The sequence below is a fragment of the Maniola jurtina genome, chromosome 18, assembly GCF_905333055.1.
Source record: "Maniola jurtina chromosome 18, ilManJurt1.1, whole genome shotgun sequence".
Taxonomy (NCBI): domain Eukaryota; kingdom Metazoa; phylum Arthropoda; class Insecta; order Lepidoptera; family Nymphalidae; genus Maniola; species Maniola jurtina.
Window position 1 is genome coordinate 11911549 of NC_060046.1, and position 15036 is coordinate 11926584.

A 15036-nucleotide genomic window follows, 5' to 3' on the forward strand; every position below is an offset into this window, starting at 1 on the left:
TAATAGGAGAACCATAAATTTTGATTTTTAAGGACAAAAATATTAAACCATTGTACCTACAACTTACCACTGTCCTATTAATTAAATCCCTTTCAAAGAATCTTGGTGTAGTCCACGCAGACGATGTCATGGGCATAAAGCTAGTAGGTACATACAAGAACCCTTCAAACATTACCATCACACTCTTTTGCAGTCGTGTAAAACCATACCTACGTAATGTCTTCCCGACAGAATTTGGGCGATGGTGACCACTCTCCATGGAGAGCTATCAGCGCTGATCATATTATTGTTCACAAGTGTGTGCGCCAACAACTATGTGTTTCTACACTACACTCATATTGTCCGATAGGATGGTGATCCAAACGAGAAGGAAGATCACGTGCAGAACCGACGGCGTTACGTACCTATCTACTCTCCAAGGCACGCAGGAAATAACGCTTATTTTCTAACTCTTAGTTATTCTTTGTTTTTAATTTCTTCAAAGAAATAGGTATAGTGCGTATATTTTGAAAATGCACTCCCCATATTTTTGCTCTATAAGTCAACTGTCATATTGTCACATCAAAAGTATGATTTTCATCCTTAGTCTAACTTCTTTCGCATGGATGAAGGTTTAAAAACACACACACACACACACACAGACACCTTTTGCCTTTACAACATTAGTCAATATTACATTATAATTAGTCAATTACAATTATGTATACCTATATAGTCAATACAATACCCATATCTATCTTACTATTTTCAGGGTTCCGTAACCGAAGCCTCCGATGTCCGCCTGTCCGTCTGTCTGTCAGCGAGTTGTATCTTGTGAACCGTGACAGGTATAGAGTTGAAATTTTCACAGAATGTGTATTTCTATTGCCACATAACAACCAATAATAAAAATTTTAAAATGGCTGCCATGAAATTAAAAAAAAAAATGTTGTACGATGGTAAGGGACCCTTCGTGTGTGAGTCCAACTCGCACTTTACCGATTTTTTTCTGTACCTTGCTGATATATCTCAACGTCTCCGAATGTCCAACTACGAGAAACCAACCATTTTTAGAGTTCTCTAGTCTGTACCCGAAAGGTACCAACAGGACTCTATTACTACGTCTCTGCCCTGTCCATCTGTCCATCCGTCTTAGATCTGTCAACGGGCTGTATTTTTATATTGTTATCCGATATTTGTGATTTTTGTTCATCACATACGATAAATTGTGTCCGGTATGTAATGTGATAAATGATGGTCAATGTAGTATGAACGCGCGCAAAAAATCACAAGTGTAAATTAAAAATTTATAACACCCCCGACAAGCGAAGGTTACAGAAATAACTAGAAAAGAGCTAGTAACTTTCAAACGGCTGAACCGATTTTCTTGAATTATAGCTAAGAACACTCTCGATCAAGCCACCTTTCAAACAAAAAAAAAACTAAATTAAAATCGGTTCATTAGTTTAGGAGCTACGATGCCACAGATAGATACACAGATACACGGATACACCGATACACAGATACACACGTCAAACTTATAACACCTCTCTTTTTGGGTCGGGGGTTAAAAAATATCGAAAATCTAGGTTCGAAACTTTTTGTGTGGCTTGGTTTGGCTATGTGAAAATAGGTCGGTATGTTGAAACTTGAGTACCTTAAACCACGAAATATTATTTGCTTACGGTTTTATTAGTTTTAAAAAAAAGCTTTTCATACTATGAAGTAGGCACATAAATTATGTACCTACCTAGATACCTACATTTTTTATTTAATTAAATAGATAAGTATTTAAATGCGTAAGAGCGGAATGTGTGGAGTTTGAACTAAGGTCGCTAGCATTGCAGTTGATTGCAGTCTTCTAAGTTACCACTGAGCTGTTGAGGCTTTTGGTTTGGTGGTTTGTATTCTGATTTTATCGATTTTAAAGACTACTAGCGCCATCTAGTGTCATTCCATTGCATTATACAAGTGTTGCAGTATTGCCAGCTATGATTCACTTTGCGATATTTTACCTATAAAGATATGAAAATTAGCTACATTTAGGTCTTCCCTATTTTCTTTAATTAATTTAAAAATTACATAATATGTACAATGGGACTATAATATAATCTTTGATTTATTCACGGTTTTGCATGTTTGGTCGATACGAAATACGGATTGATGCTATTTTGGGTTGCAAAAGGTAATTTTTTAAAATACCACCTAACTACTTACCTAGAACCTTACCTTACCTTAGGGTTATTAAAATGATGAAATCCGTACCTATTGTAATGTGAGGATTCCTTTAATGCTGAGTAGCATTGATAATAGTTTACCAAAAGAATTTGTATTACGTGGCCCAAACGGAATTTTCATGTATGTAGTGTATCTACCTCTATTGATAATAATATGTAGTTAACATCAATTATTTTGAATTAATCTTTTTATTTTCTATAACATAGTGTGTAACAGTGTATGTTATTACAGTGAGATTTTGTTATTATTATTCAAATATTCCCTTATGCATAAGTAACTATTTATGCTGTAAAATCACCTGGATAAACTTGCCGAAAATTATGTAAATCCTTACACTTTGGCAACACTTTGTAAGCCAAATGTCAACAGGAAAAATGGCACTTTGGCGTCTTGTGTAGAATTAGACATTCTTGTTGCATTTTTTGTAAAAATATTAAATAAACTGAAATAATCTCTAGTTTTAACTAATAATCTTGTATTAACTTTTTTTTTAAATTAATTTGAGAGTATGACATGCCGTTTAAATCTAAGAGTTTCTGTTATTTTCAAAAGTGTTGATAATGTAGAAGTTCTAATTATTTTCTAAGTCTACTTTATTAACAAACCGCGAACATATGATTTTATTTTGAATTATTTTCAAGTTTCATGAATTAAAATTTGTATTTAAACCATGGGTGAGGTTAATGTGTGTAGAATATGCCTTGTGGAAGATGTTAAGATGCATAACCTGTATACTTATCCATTGGAAATTTGTTATAAACTTTTAGTTGGAGATAATGTGAGTATGATCTATGATATTTAAATGTTTTAAGTATCTAACGTCTTCCTCTCCATTTAAACACGTTTTTAATAACTATATAATATCTTGTTTATTGGCCTAGTAACAGGATCAGCTCATTATTCTAAACCCATTCGGTAACTTCCTTAAAAAAAAAAATTATGACCGCTTTCAAGATTAATTTAGTGTCTACTGTTTTATATAATATGGCCTTATTTTTACAGTATTATTATTGTTTATTGTTTAAAAAATGCTAAATTTGAATTCATTTGGAGAGAGACCTATGCTCCGTAGAGAGCCGTCGAAGGGTTTATTGTGATGTTGTGATGAAAATGCTTCAAAAATAGGTCGACATTAGCAAGTCCAGCGTACTAGAGGTTGATAGAGGTCACTGATTGAAATGCTTAATATTAATTTTATTTTGATCTGTCCTATTTTGAGTTTCAGGCACTTACGTCTTTATATCTGCCAGTTACTGCTTGCTACCAATGTGCAGCTCAGCTGAGAAGGCTGTATTCCTTCAAAGAGAAGTGTTTGAGAGCTCAGACGGCTTTGACTGATTTACTGCAAACTTGTGGAGGGGTATGACTATTTTTAAATTTAGTATGAAGTATTATGCCTAGTCCATCACACTGATCAAGAGCGAATTGTCAGACCTCTTTGAAAACTTTATGGAGAACTCGCCTAGTCCTCCATGAGTGAATTGACAGACTTTGCACATCATTGCACTGAAAACATTTTGAAGAACTCTCAGACATGCAGGTTTCCTCAAGAAGTTTTTCTTCACCACAAAGCAAGTGATAGTTATTATTTGAAAAGTATGTAACTCTAAAAAGTTAAGAGTTGTGCACCTATAACTTTTCGGAGTCCGGGATTGACCAACTGAATAGAAAAAAATATTGTTAAAAAGCAGATTACCACTGATAAGACAAGATATGTTGAATTAGTAAAACTTTTTGATTTTTTTTTGCAGATAACAAGAGACACAATAAAACAAATTGACAGAGAAAACTTATACTTAATCGACTACTTAACCATACATAGAGTACCAAACATAAATATAACCTCAGGTATAGTCGATGTGAAAGAAGAGCCTGTAGAAGTTTCAGAAAATTATTTTGATGACAAAGAAAGTATTAAACTTGAAGATGGTTTTGATGAGTTGACACCGTTATCAACCGATGAAGATGAACCCCTATCTGTTCATAAAGAGAAGAAAGAAGAGAATGGGAGAAAGAGAAAAAAAAGTAGAAAGAGAAAAGAGATTGACTCAGAGACAAATGATAGTCCTCAGCGATTCAAATTTGATGTGGAAGTTGAAGTAAGTATAATTCACGTGATTACTCCAAATTATAATGTTACTATTGTTGTGCAGATGGTCATGTTAAATAATAGTGTAGTGTAATAATCGAGTGCGAGTACATGCGTTTCGAATTAAGATTTGGTTAACATTTTTCATAGAACAGGACCAAAATAGACCCATATAGATCATGTGAAAAAAAATACATTACTTTCTTATCTGTATTTATAAAAGCAGCTGAAACTGACTGACATATCAAAGTGTAGTCGAAACCCATAAGTATAAAAATTTGATATTTTGGCTGTAGGTGCTCTCTATAACATAGGCATTAAGGTATGATTTAAAGCAATTCCTACAAGTTCTTTAAAAAACTAGATGCACACAGATGAATTCTTGAAAAAATTTAGTAGGTAGGTACTCAAAAGTCAGTTGTAGATTGCAGAACCAAGCACAATACTGCAAGATATCCCAGAAGTTACAGTCAAACGTAAGCGTGGCCGGCCTAGGAAGAATGAAGTGGCAGTGAAGAATTTGGGGAAGTCGCGAAGAACTAAGAACACTGGTGGAGTTCTCACAGACGATATTGATCTGGAGAACTATTGTACTGTTATCAAGTTATCAGTAAGTGATGAGTTGACCTCATTAATTCCGTGAGAACGCGTAGAAAATTGTTTATCCTCTCTAACCTTTATTCACTGTGGTTCAAGTATATCTTACAAGCTTACAAGTATGGTACTCGTAGGTTGCGATGTAAAAAGTCCGACCATGCTTACTGAAATATAGACAGACAGTTTTTAAATCAGCTAAGATAAAGATTGCCTGTTTTAATTGTCACCTAAGGTTATAATAGTAAAATTAGGTGCAACGCCCGGCAGGAAATATTGCAAATCAAACTTTAAAAAGAGATTTCGGCTTCGTATTTCGTCGTCTCTTCCACTCATACCAATGTGATATTTTGCCAGTCTGAACAACAGACAACGCCCTAAAAACCATTATCTCTTTTAAAAGTTTATATTTTTTCCTGTTTACCTGATTGTAGGTACTTTTTAACCCCCGACCCAAAAAGAGAGGTGTTATAAGTTTGACGTGTATAAGTGTCTGTGGCATCGTAGCTCCTAAACTAATGAACCGATTTTAATTTAGATTTTTTTTTGTTTGAAAGGTGGCTTGATTGAGAGTGTTCTTAGCTATATTCCAAGAATTTTTTTTCGATTTTTAATCAGCTCTTTTCTAGTTACCTTCACTTGTCGGGGGTGTTATAAATTTTTAATTTACACTTGTGCATTAACTTCTCACCAGGAAGAAGAGCAAAAGGAGGAGATCAGCAAGCGGCAGCATTCGTCTAATTACCTCAACGCGCTGTACCAGTGCACTCTGTGCTACAAGGGCTTCATAGACGCCGACGCGTGGAAGCACCACATTAGCAAACACGACCCGGTGAGATCAAAATCAAAATCAAAATAATTTATTCAAAGTAACTATTATTACTATGTGTAATATATTGTACAGCATTTGATAGTCAGAATTGTGAGATTTGTAAGATGATAATATAGTGGTGATAATTAATTATGTAAACTTAAAACTAAAGCTACGAGGGTTCCAAACGCGCCCCGGTCTGGAGATCAGGTTCAACTTAGGAAGACGAGCAAAAGGAGGCAATCAACAATCGGCGACAGTAACAATTGGAAGGTTTTCCTCCGAGCTGGTTGTTTTGTTTTTGTTAACAAAACTGACTGACATTGGACTGAATCGGAAGAAAAAATCGGGACAGCAGAAGTTGGTCAAAGATAATGTTTTTTCATACAATTATAAGAGTCTATTATAAGCTTTACTTTTAGATCAAAATCACATACTTAGCTACAAAGGATTATCTCTTGAACTATCATACAGTCTAAAAAACGGGTTTCTGCGTGCGCACGTGAAACTGAACTAAATAATATCAAAAACAAAATTTAAAAATTTCATAGCGGATGCATGTAAAGAAAATTATTTTGAGAAAACTTTTTCCAGAGTGCGGGTGACATCGAGTGCCCTATCTGCAAATTCCGATTCAAGACGAGGCGGACGCTACAGAAGCACTCCGCTAACCACGAGAAGAAATACGCCTGCAAGTCTTGCCAATACGTTTCTAGGACTACGTAAGATATCCGTCATTATCCAAATAACCCAGAATAGTTTATTTTTCAAAAACTTTTTTTTCTGAATCTTCTATACTTAGCTTGAGTTTAAGCTAGTCTACGATAAGGATAAAAAGTGTAAATTAAAAATTTATAACACCCCCGACAAGTGGAGGTTACAGTAACTAGAAAAGAGCTGATAACTTTCAAACGGCTAAACCGATTTTCTTGGATTATAGCTAAGAACACTTTCGATCAAGCTACCTTTCAAACAAAAAAAAACTAAATTAAAATCGGTTCATTAGTTTAGGAGCTACGATGCCACAGACAGATACACAGATACACACGTTAAATTTATAACACCCCTCTTTTTGGGTCGGGGGTTAAAAAATTATGGGACCAATGTAAATCGGTCCATAAATGTCGGGGAAATCGATGTACAAACATTTGAAAAACAGACTGAATTGAGAATCGCCTCGTTTTTGGAAGTCGGTTAAAAATTGATACAGTAATTTATTGATAGTGTCAGTTCCAACATATAGTCTAACATATAGTTTCAATTTGGCGAGCATATAAAAATTACGATAATCATATAGCTAGAAATAAGATTAAGGGTCTGCGCAGACTAGAAGCTAATGTCAGCGGCAGACATAAATGAGCAACTAAGGCTGAGACCTCTAGAGCGTACTTTGAGTTTGCTCAGACTTAAGGCACTGTTAAAACGAGACAACGCTACCGCTGGCATAAATCTGTCTTGTTTTAACTGAAACTTAAGTCTAAGGAAAGTCAAATAGATTTCAAGCTTAGAACTGCATCGCATAATGCACACGATGGACTAATGGTACAGTGAAACACCGTAATAAAGTCAGGGACTTTTGTCCTCCGTGGACAATAGTCCTTCGTCTGCGCAGACGCAAGTAAATGTTTCAATTACAGAACGCAGGCAAAGCAACATCAACGCTGGCACAAAGGTGTGACATACAAATGTCAGTACTGTGACGAGATTTTGACGTGAGTAAACCTTGTTTTTTTACTTGTTACAATCGCCCATAAAATTCACTTTAATTACTTCAATTATTATGTTATTTCTTAAGTTCTATAGGTCTCATGTAACATGTACGGGCAGTCATAACGTGCATTGAAAACAAAAGTTGTACAATTTATTATACCTATCCTAAACTGGGTCCTACCGACTGCGCCATTTCAGTTTAAAATGAGCCCGTGATCAAACGTTGTGCATCTGGTAGGATTTAGGTTTTTCAACTATTTCGTCTCATGTGAAAAGTTTGAATTTGTCATATAGCATTGATTTTGTTAGCAATAATGCTTTAATTTTTGACCCATAAAAAGTACAGCTGTTCCGCCTCATCTTACAACTCTCAGTTAAAGCTATTTGAGATTTTAACGTGAGTAAACATTAACTGGGTCCTACCGACTGCGCCATTTCAGTTTAAAATGAGCCCGTGATCAAACGTTGTGCATCTGGTAGGATTTAGGTTTTTCCACTATTTCGTCTCATGTGAAAAGTTTGAATTTGTCATATAGCATTGATTTTGTTAGCAATAATGCTTTAATTTTTGATCCATAAAAAGTACAGCTGTTCCGCCTCATCTTACAACTCTCAGTTAAAGCTATTTGAGATTTTAACGTGAGTAAACATTAACTGGGTCCTACCGACTGCGCCATTTCAGTTTAAAATGAGCCCGTGATCAAACGTTGTGCATCTGGTAGGATTTAGGTTTTTCCACTATTTCGTCTCATGTGAAAAGTTTGAATTTGTCATATAGCATTGATTTTGTTAGCAATAATGCATTAATTTTTGATCCATAAAAAGTACAGCTGTTCCGCCTCATCTTACAACTCTCAGTTAAAGCTATTTGAGATTTTAACGTGAGTAAACATTAACTGGGTCCTACCGACTGCGCCATTTCAGTTTAAAATGAGCCCGTGATCAAACGTTGTGCATCTGGTAGGATTTAGGTTTTTCCACTATTTCGTCTCATGTGAAAAGTTTGAATTTGTCATATAGCATTGATTTTGTTAGCAATAATGCATTAATTTTTGATCCATAAAAAGTACAGCTGTTCCGCCTCATCTTACAGCTCTCGGTTAAAGCTATTTGAGATTTTAACGTGAGTAAACATTAACTGGCTCCTATCGACTGCGCGAATTACAAACACTTCAGTTTAAAATGATCCTGTGATCCAATGTGGCGCAGTCGGTAGGATTCAGGTAACTATTTTATCTCATGTGAACAGTTTTTGAATCACACTTCACACCATTATTATAAAGGCAAAAGTTTGTGTGTGTGTTTGTTACTCTTTAACGCAAAAAATGATGGACGGATTTGGATTCTTTTAACTCTGGTTCTTGTTAGTAAATGTCATAAAAGCATAACAAATGGTAATAATAAAATGTGGTTCGTCCCACAAACTCAATCTTTATTATATTAATAATTATAATTTAATGTTTACAAGAAGACATACTTTTTAGGACAATCATGTGGAACGAAACATCGAATCTCGAATATCGAATGACAGATAAACATCCTACAAAAGTAGAACACTATTTTTGTTTCTTAAGTTTTTCTTGATGTAATGAGATTACATATATTATTATGTTCCAATAATAACCATAATGGAGTTTTAACAGAAAATGGACGTCATACCTGAGCCACGTGCGCATCAAGCACCCGTCGGAGTTCATTTGCGGCGTGTGCGGGTACTCCTTCGTCAGCAACCTGGGCCTCAACATGCACAAGACTATGATGCACAAGGACGTAGTTGTGAGTTCAACTTTACTCTGAGTTGCTTCCGGTTTTTTTTTTCTCTCGTCTGGCTTTACACTGATTAGCCAATGTCAAGTTTGTGGTTATTTACAAGTTAGGAAAACTATATGTATAAGTATGGACTTCGTCTGTGCCGGCGCCCGCCGACATACACGCGGCGCCCCTTTAGAGCGCTTCCCAGTCAGTTCCTTGGTCTGTTCCACCACCAATAAACCCCAGCAGGACACAAAAACCGGCCACTTCTAACAAAAAAACACTCCAAAAAGTCACAACACGCGCGCCAAAAAACCCCACCACAGGCGAAGTCCATGCTCCCGGTTTTACGCTCACTTCCATCGATTGTGTATTTTTACCCGACTACGGCAAAGCCAAAAAGAAGAGTTATGATTTTAGCAGTCTATGTATGTAACTAGGTGGTTAGGTGTGTTCCACCGTAAACTACTGAGCCGATTTTGATGCATGAGAGGTCAATCGAATCGTTATTGTGATCCGGGTGACATAGGCTACTTTGTATACGAAAATATCGACCTGACGGATGCAACATCCAAAAAGTCGGTGTCTCCAAAAAAATTTATATGCTGTTGTATCGAGTGGGATATTAAATGAAAGAGGAAAAAATTCTGAGTTCATAAATATATATATATAGTACAATGTTAAAATACACTAAGCGATAGAAAGACAATTTTACTGTATCTGTATTTATCGGAAGTTCGCGGGTAGTAGTTAGGTTTTAGTGCTGTTTAATTTTATCTTGTTAGGTATATTTATAGCTGGTTGAACCGCGAGGCATCACCAAGATCTGAACCACTACAGTCCGAATTTCCACCGACTCGTACGAAACGATTTGATTTTATATACAACGCTTCTCTTTTATCTGTGGTCCCACAACACTTCACGTTTGTTTTTTTTTTCTCTCGTCTGGGTTTACACTGATTAGCCAATGTCAAGTTTGTAGTTATTTACAAGTTAGGGAAACTATATGTATAAGTATGGACCTCGTCTGTGCCGGCGCCCGCCGACATACACGCGGCACCCCTTTAGAGCGCTTCCCAGTTAGTTCCACCAGCAATAAACACCAGCAGAACACAAAAACCGGACTTCTAACAAAAAAACACTCCAAAAGTCACAACACGCGCGCCAGCAAACGCTACCACAGACGAAGTCCCACTTCACGTTTGTTTTTCCAGGATAAAGAAGAACTTGAGGGGGAGAAGGACGACACGCCATATTGCGAGCAGTGTGACGTCAGATTCATATCGATTGCCGCGTTCAAACGACATATGGTCACCTCCGTCAGACACACGCAGAGCACGGACTTTAAGTGAGTTTAAGATATTTGATATCTTCTCTCTCTTTTCTACAATTACAGTAGAAAAGAGAGGGAACTATACTCGATCCATGGGAAGTAGTTAGTATAGTTACTTAATCCCATACAAATTTCAGAGCCATAAATCTCAGTGGGCGTTAACCATTTTGAGCAACCACCTGATCAAAAGCATCTTTTCAAAAAACATTCGAAATTCAATTCGGAAACAGTTTCGTTTGTGATGGGTCGGCGACTCAAAATGGTTAACGCCCACTGAGATTTTTGGCTCTAAATTATTTAGGACTAGATGATGGCTGCGACTTCGTCAGCGTGGATTTCGTTTTTTTTTTTAAATCCCGCGGGAATTCTTTGATCTTCCGGGATAAAAAGTTGCCTATGTCAATTTCCGTGATGCAAGCAAACTCTATACCTTTCATATAAATCAGTAAAACGTATGGGCCTTTAAGGATCCCCTAGGTACTTTTGGATTTTCCGGTATTAAAGAAGCCTTTGTCCTTCCCCTGGATATAAACTAACTCGTACCAAATTTCATCAAAATCGGTTAAACTGTTGAGATGTGAAAAGCTAACAGACAGACACACTTTTGCAATTATAATATTAGTATGGATATGGATTACATAACTGAGAGAGTAATATACATGAATATAGTATAGAGGTGGAGAAAGATAACATGCCATATTGTTAGGAGCGTTATATAAAAAATCGATTGATTTCAGCAATGGGTGTCGAATGTGTGGGGAATCGTTCCCGGACGCTGAATCGTTAAGGGTGCACCACAGGCGAGCTCACGCCAAAAAGAGGCCCAAGAACTACGGCAAGAAGCCCAACTCGCTAACCTGGCCTACCAACTGCGAACATGTAAGGGTACCGCCATACTTACATACAGACACACACGCACATCCATGCCCATACAAAAGCACACACACTCCATTTTCGTTTCTGTCGAGAAAACTTATAGGGTACTTCCCGTTGTAGGACCCGGAAGTACCCTATAGGTACAAGGCTATAGGTTTTCTTGACAGTCATGAGTCATGACGGACTACGGATAGACAGACAGACAGACAATCAAGTGGTCCTATAAGGGTTGCGTTTTTCCTTTTGAGGTACGGAACTTTAAAAAAGGCTACAATACCCTATTGTACGTTTTTTCCAGTGTTCTGAAGAGATACCCAACGCGCGGGAGTACTGGTCGCACTTCCGGCGAGCGCACCCCGATAAGAACTACCCCATACAGAAGAACTACATCTGTGACATCTGCGGCAAGAGCTTCCGGGTAACGCACTATACTCGTCTGAAATTATACTCAACTATACTACAAAGAGAGAAGTTAAAGCTTGCTGCCCCACTGGTCTCTCGCCGGTCTAGTTTGGTGATGGGCGGGGAGAGATGTTGAGGATGGAGAACGTGGAAAGGGGATTGCCTTCCCCGCGAACCCTACTCCTCGAGAGGAGTGGGTGATGGGCATGGGGTGGTCCGTCGTTCACAGTGTGGTCCTCGGGTTGGTTGGCGTGCTGTGGTTCCGGCATGCCTCTAACGGTGGTTGGGTTAGGTTAGTGTCCCAGTGGTGGGTTAGCTGAGGCGGACATCCGCTGGCGGAGTAACGAGGCGTTGTCGGTCTATTGTGCTCCGTCATCAACGGTTCCAGAAAATCAAAGAGTTCCCACGGGATTTCGAAAAACCAAAATCCTCGCAGATGAAGTCTTGGGCAAAAGATAATAAAATGGTAGAATTGCCATTACACCAATTTACTTCGAACTGGAGAAAAAATGAAATAAACAACAAGTTGTCGGTTCGTTTCTGACTTTCAATCGATATGACGCCACCTAGGCTTTTTAATGGACTATACACGATTAATGTCCACATAACTTCATACAACCGGCAAAGACTAACGCAATTTTTTCTTCCCTTTCTAGGGTAACGCCTTCCTAGTGTACCACAAACGAACACACTTTGAAGAGCGCGCGTTCAAATGCCAGCAGTGTCCCAAAGCGTTCTTCAACCGCACCAACCTGCAAATGCACGAGAAGACTCACTCCGACCATAGACCGCATGCTTGCACTGTTTGTGCCAAGGCCTTCAAGTGCAAAGGCGCTCTGGACAGGCATTTCAGGGTAAGCAAAGTCGTTATGTCTGTATGAGCTTCAGTTCAATATAGGTTTCCAGGGTTAAAAGCAAATTAATAGATCTTCGCTTACTTTCATTATTATAAACAGCATCATTCGTGGACTCAAATCATGACATATGAAATCACCAATCAGAAAAAAAAGTTTATATTGACGGTTGTCTTCTTGAACATGTTATTAAAAATAACTTTTTGAAATAATATCAGTTAAAATATAGGTTTCTTGATAGAAACGACAGATGGACAGACAGACAGACTACAAAGTGCTAAAATATGCTATTTATTTTTGTCTCCAGAGTCACACAGGTGTAAAACCCTATGAATGCGAAGTATGTGGGAAGGCATTTGCTCAGTCCAATAGCAGGAAGCTACACGTGGCGACGGTGCACCTCAAGCTGCCTTCACCTTACATCAGCCGCTCCAGACTCGAGCGAAGAAACAAGACTCAGGCGCACAAGGACCAGCACAGCATCCCTCAGTTCCTATACTAATGACATTATTGGATAGAAGCAGGTGTTACTATGCAGAAGTACATGACATACAAGGAATAACAAGCTTAGTGCACTATAATCCTCCAAAACAGCCGACTAGGTATATGGTACTCAAACAGCCGTCGCCATACACCAGCCGCTCCAGACTTGAGCGAAGAAACAAGACTCAGGCGCACAAGGACCAGCACAGCATCCCTCAGTTCCTATACTAATGACATTATTGGATAGAAGCAGGTGTTACTATGCAGAAGTACATGACATACAAGGAATAACAAGCTTAGTGCACTATAATCCTCCAAAACAGCCGACTAGGTATATGGTACTCAAACAGCCGTCGCCATACACCAGCCGCTCCAGACTCGAGCGAAGAAACAAGACGCAGGCGCACAAAGACCAGCACAGCATCCCTCAGTTCCTATACTAGTGACATTATTGGATAGAAGTAGGTGTTACTATGCAGAAGTACATGACATACAAGGAATAACAAGCTTAGTGCACTATAATCCGCCAAAACAGCCAACTAGGTATATGGTACTCAAACAGCCTTCGCTGAACATCAGCCACTCCAGACTCGAGCGAAGAAACAAGACGCAGGCGCACAAGGACCAGCACAGCATCCCTCAGTTCCTATACTAATGACATTATTGGATAGAAGCAGGTGTTACTATGCAGAAGTACATGACATACAAGGAATAACAAGCTTAGTGCACTATAATCCTCCAAAACAGCCGACTAGGTATACGGTACTCAAACAGCCGTCGCCATACACCAGCCGCTCCAGACTCGAGCGAAGAAACAAGACGCAGGCGCACAAAGACCAGCACAGCATCCCTCAGTTCCTGTAGTAGTGAATAGAAGCAGGTGTTACTTTGCGGAAGCACATAGACCGACTTAGTAGAGCGTTGTCTCTGTCACTCATTCCTATGCGACGTTTTGTCGGTCTCAACGACAGCGACAACGCTCTACGATACCACTATCTCTTTTTAAAGGTCGTTATATATTTCCAGTGATTTTGTAACTTGCGACAACTGTCACCCTCCGATACCGCTCTACTACTGCAGGAACCTCCTCAGTAATGCGTTATACTTATAGTTAGGAATATGATCGATGAAAATTCGGTATATGATGTACCGTATACTGTATTTAAACTAAAAAAATACTGAAAACAACGATTCATAAAGTATGTTGTAAGCCAATAGAAAAAGTGCACGGCTCGCACTTGACCGGTTTTTTGAATCATTACACTAAGGTTGAGATCTATAGATCGCACTTAGACTTGCTCAGGCATAAGACACTGATAAAACGAGACAGCGTTATATCGCCGGCATAAATCTATTTCGTTTTAACAGAAACTTAAGACTAGGCAAAGTCAATAGATCTAAGCCTAAATGCTTAGGGACCACTATAAGTGACACATTGGTAGAAATAAATGATAGTCTAGAAGCAAGAGTTTAGTGATCAATCACCGTTTATCACTCAAGTGTCTACTCCAGACTTAATAGATGATAGCAGTATTATTTTATTTTGAAAACATGCAATGTTTAGATTTTAGACAAAGTATTTAGGTATGCGAGTTTTTTTGCCATATAATTATATTATTATTCTTAGCTAGTTTTAATTCATGTAAATAGGTAGGTACGAGTACGTTCTGATGTAATGCGCTTTATAATTATTATTAGGGTATGTATTTATATATTATAAAGAATTGAATAAACTGAATAAGATTTTGTATTCGGTTCTGTTTTATTTTCTTACTAGTCCTTCTAACTTTGATTGGTGGGAAGCTTCGGCCGTGGCTAGTTATCACAAACAAGGGATTTAGAATTCTAGAATGATGCCTTGTATAAACCGATAAGCGTATGGGTTTAATATGATTTCCATACCCTTTCGAAATTA

The 15036-nt window shown here is 37.9% G+C and overlaps 1 protein-coding gene across 1 annotated transcript; it reads left to right on the forward strand.

Moving 5' to 3' along the window:
• The first annotated feature begins 2599 nt into the window (after window positions 1-2599).
• LOC123874546 (zinc finger protein 26-like) lies at window positions 2600-14854 on the forward strand. Its single transcript, XM_045919970.1, has 13 exons — window positions 2600-2995; window positions 3443-3577; window positions 3969-4316; window positions 4731-4916; window positions 5595-5732; window positions 6306-6433; window positions 7349-7423; window positions 9065-9197; window positions 10388-10521; window positions 11244-11385; window positions 11681-11800; window positions 12441-12638; window positions 12946-14854. Exons 1-13 carry the CDS (start codon window positions 2888-2890, stop codon window positions 13138-13140), a joined length of 2040 nt encoding a protein of 679 aa, XP_045775926.1. The 5' UTR covers window positions 2600-2887; the 3' UTR covers window positions 13141-14854.
• The last annotated feature ends 182 nt before the right edge of the window (window positions 14855-15036 follow it).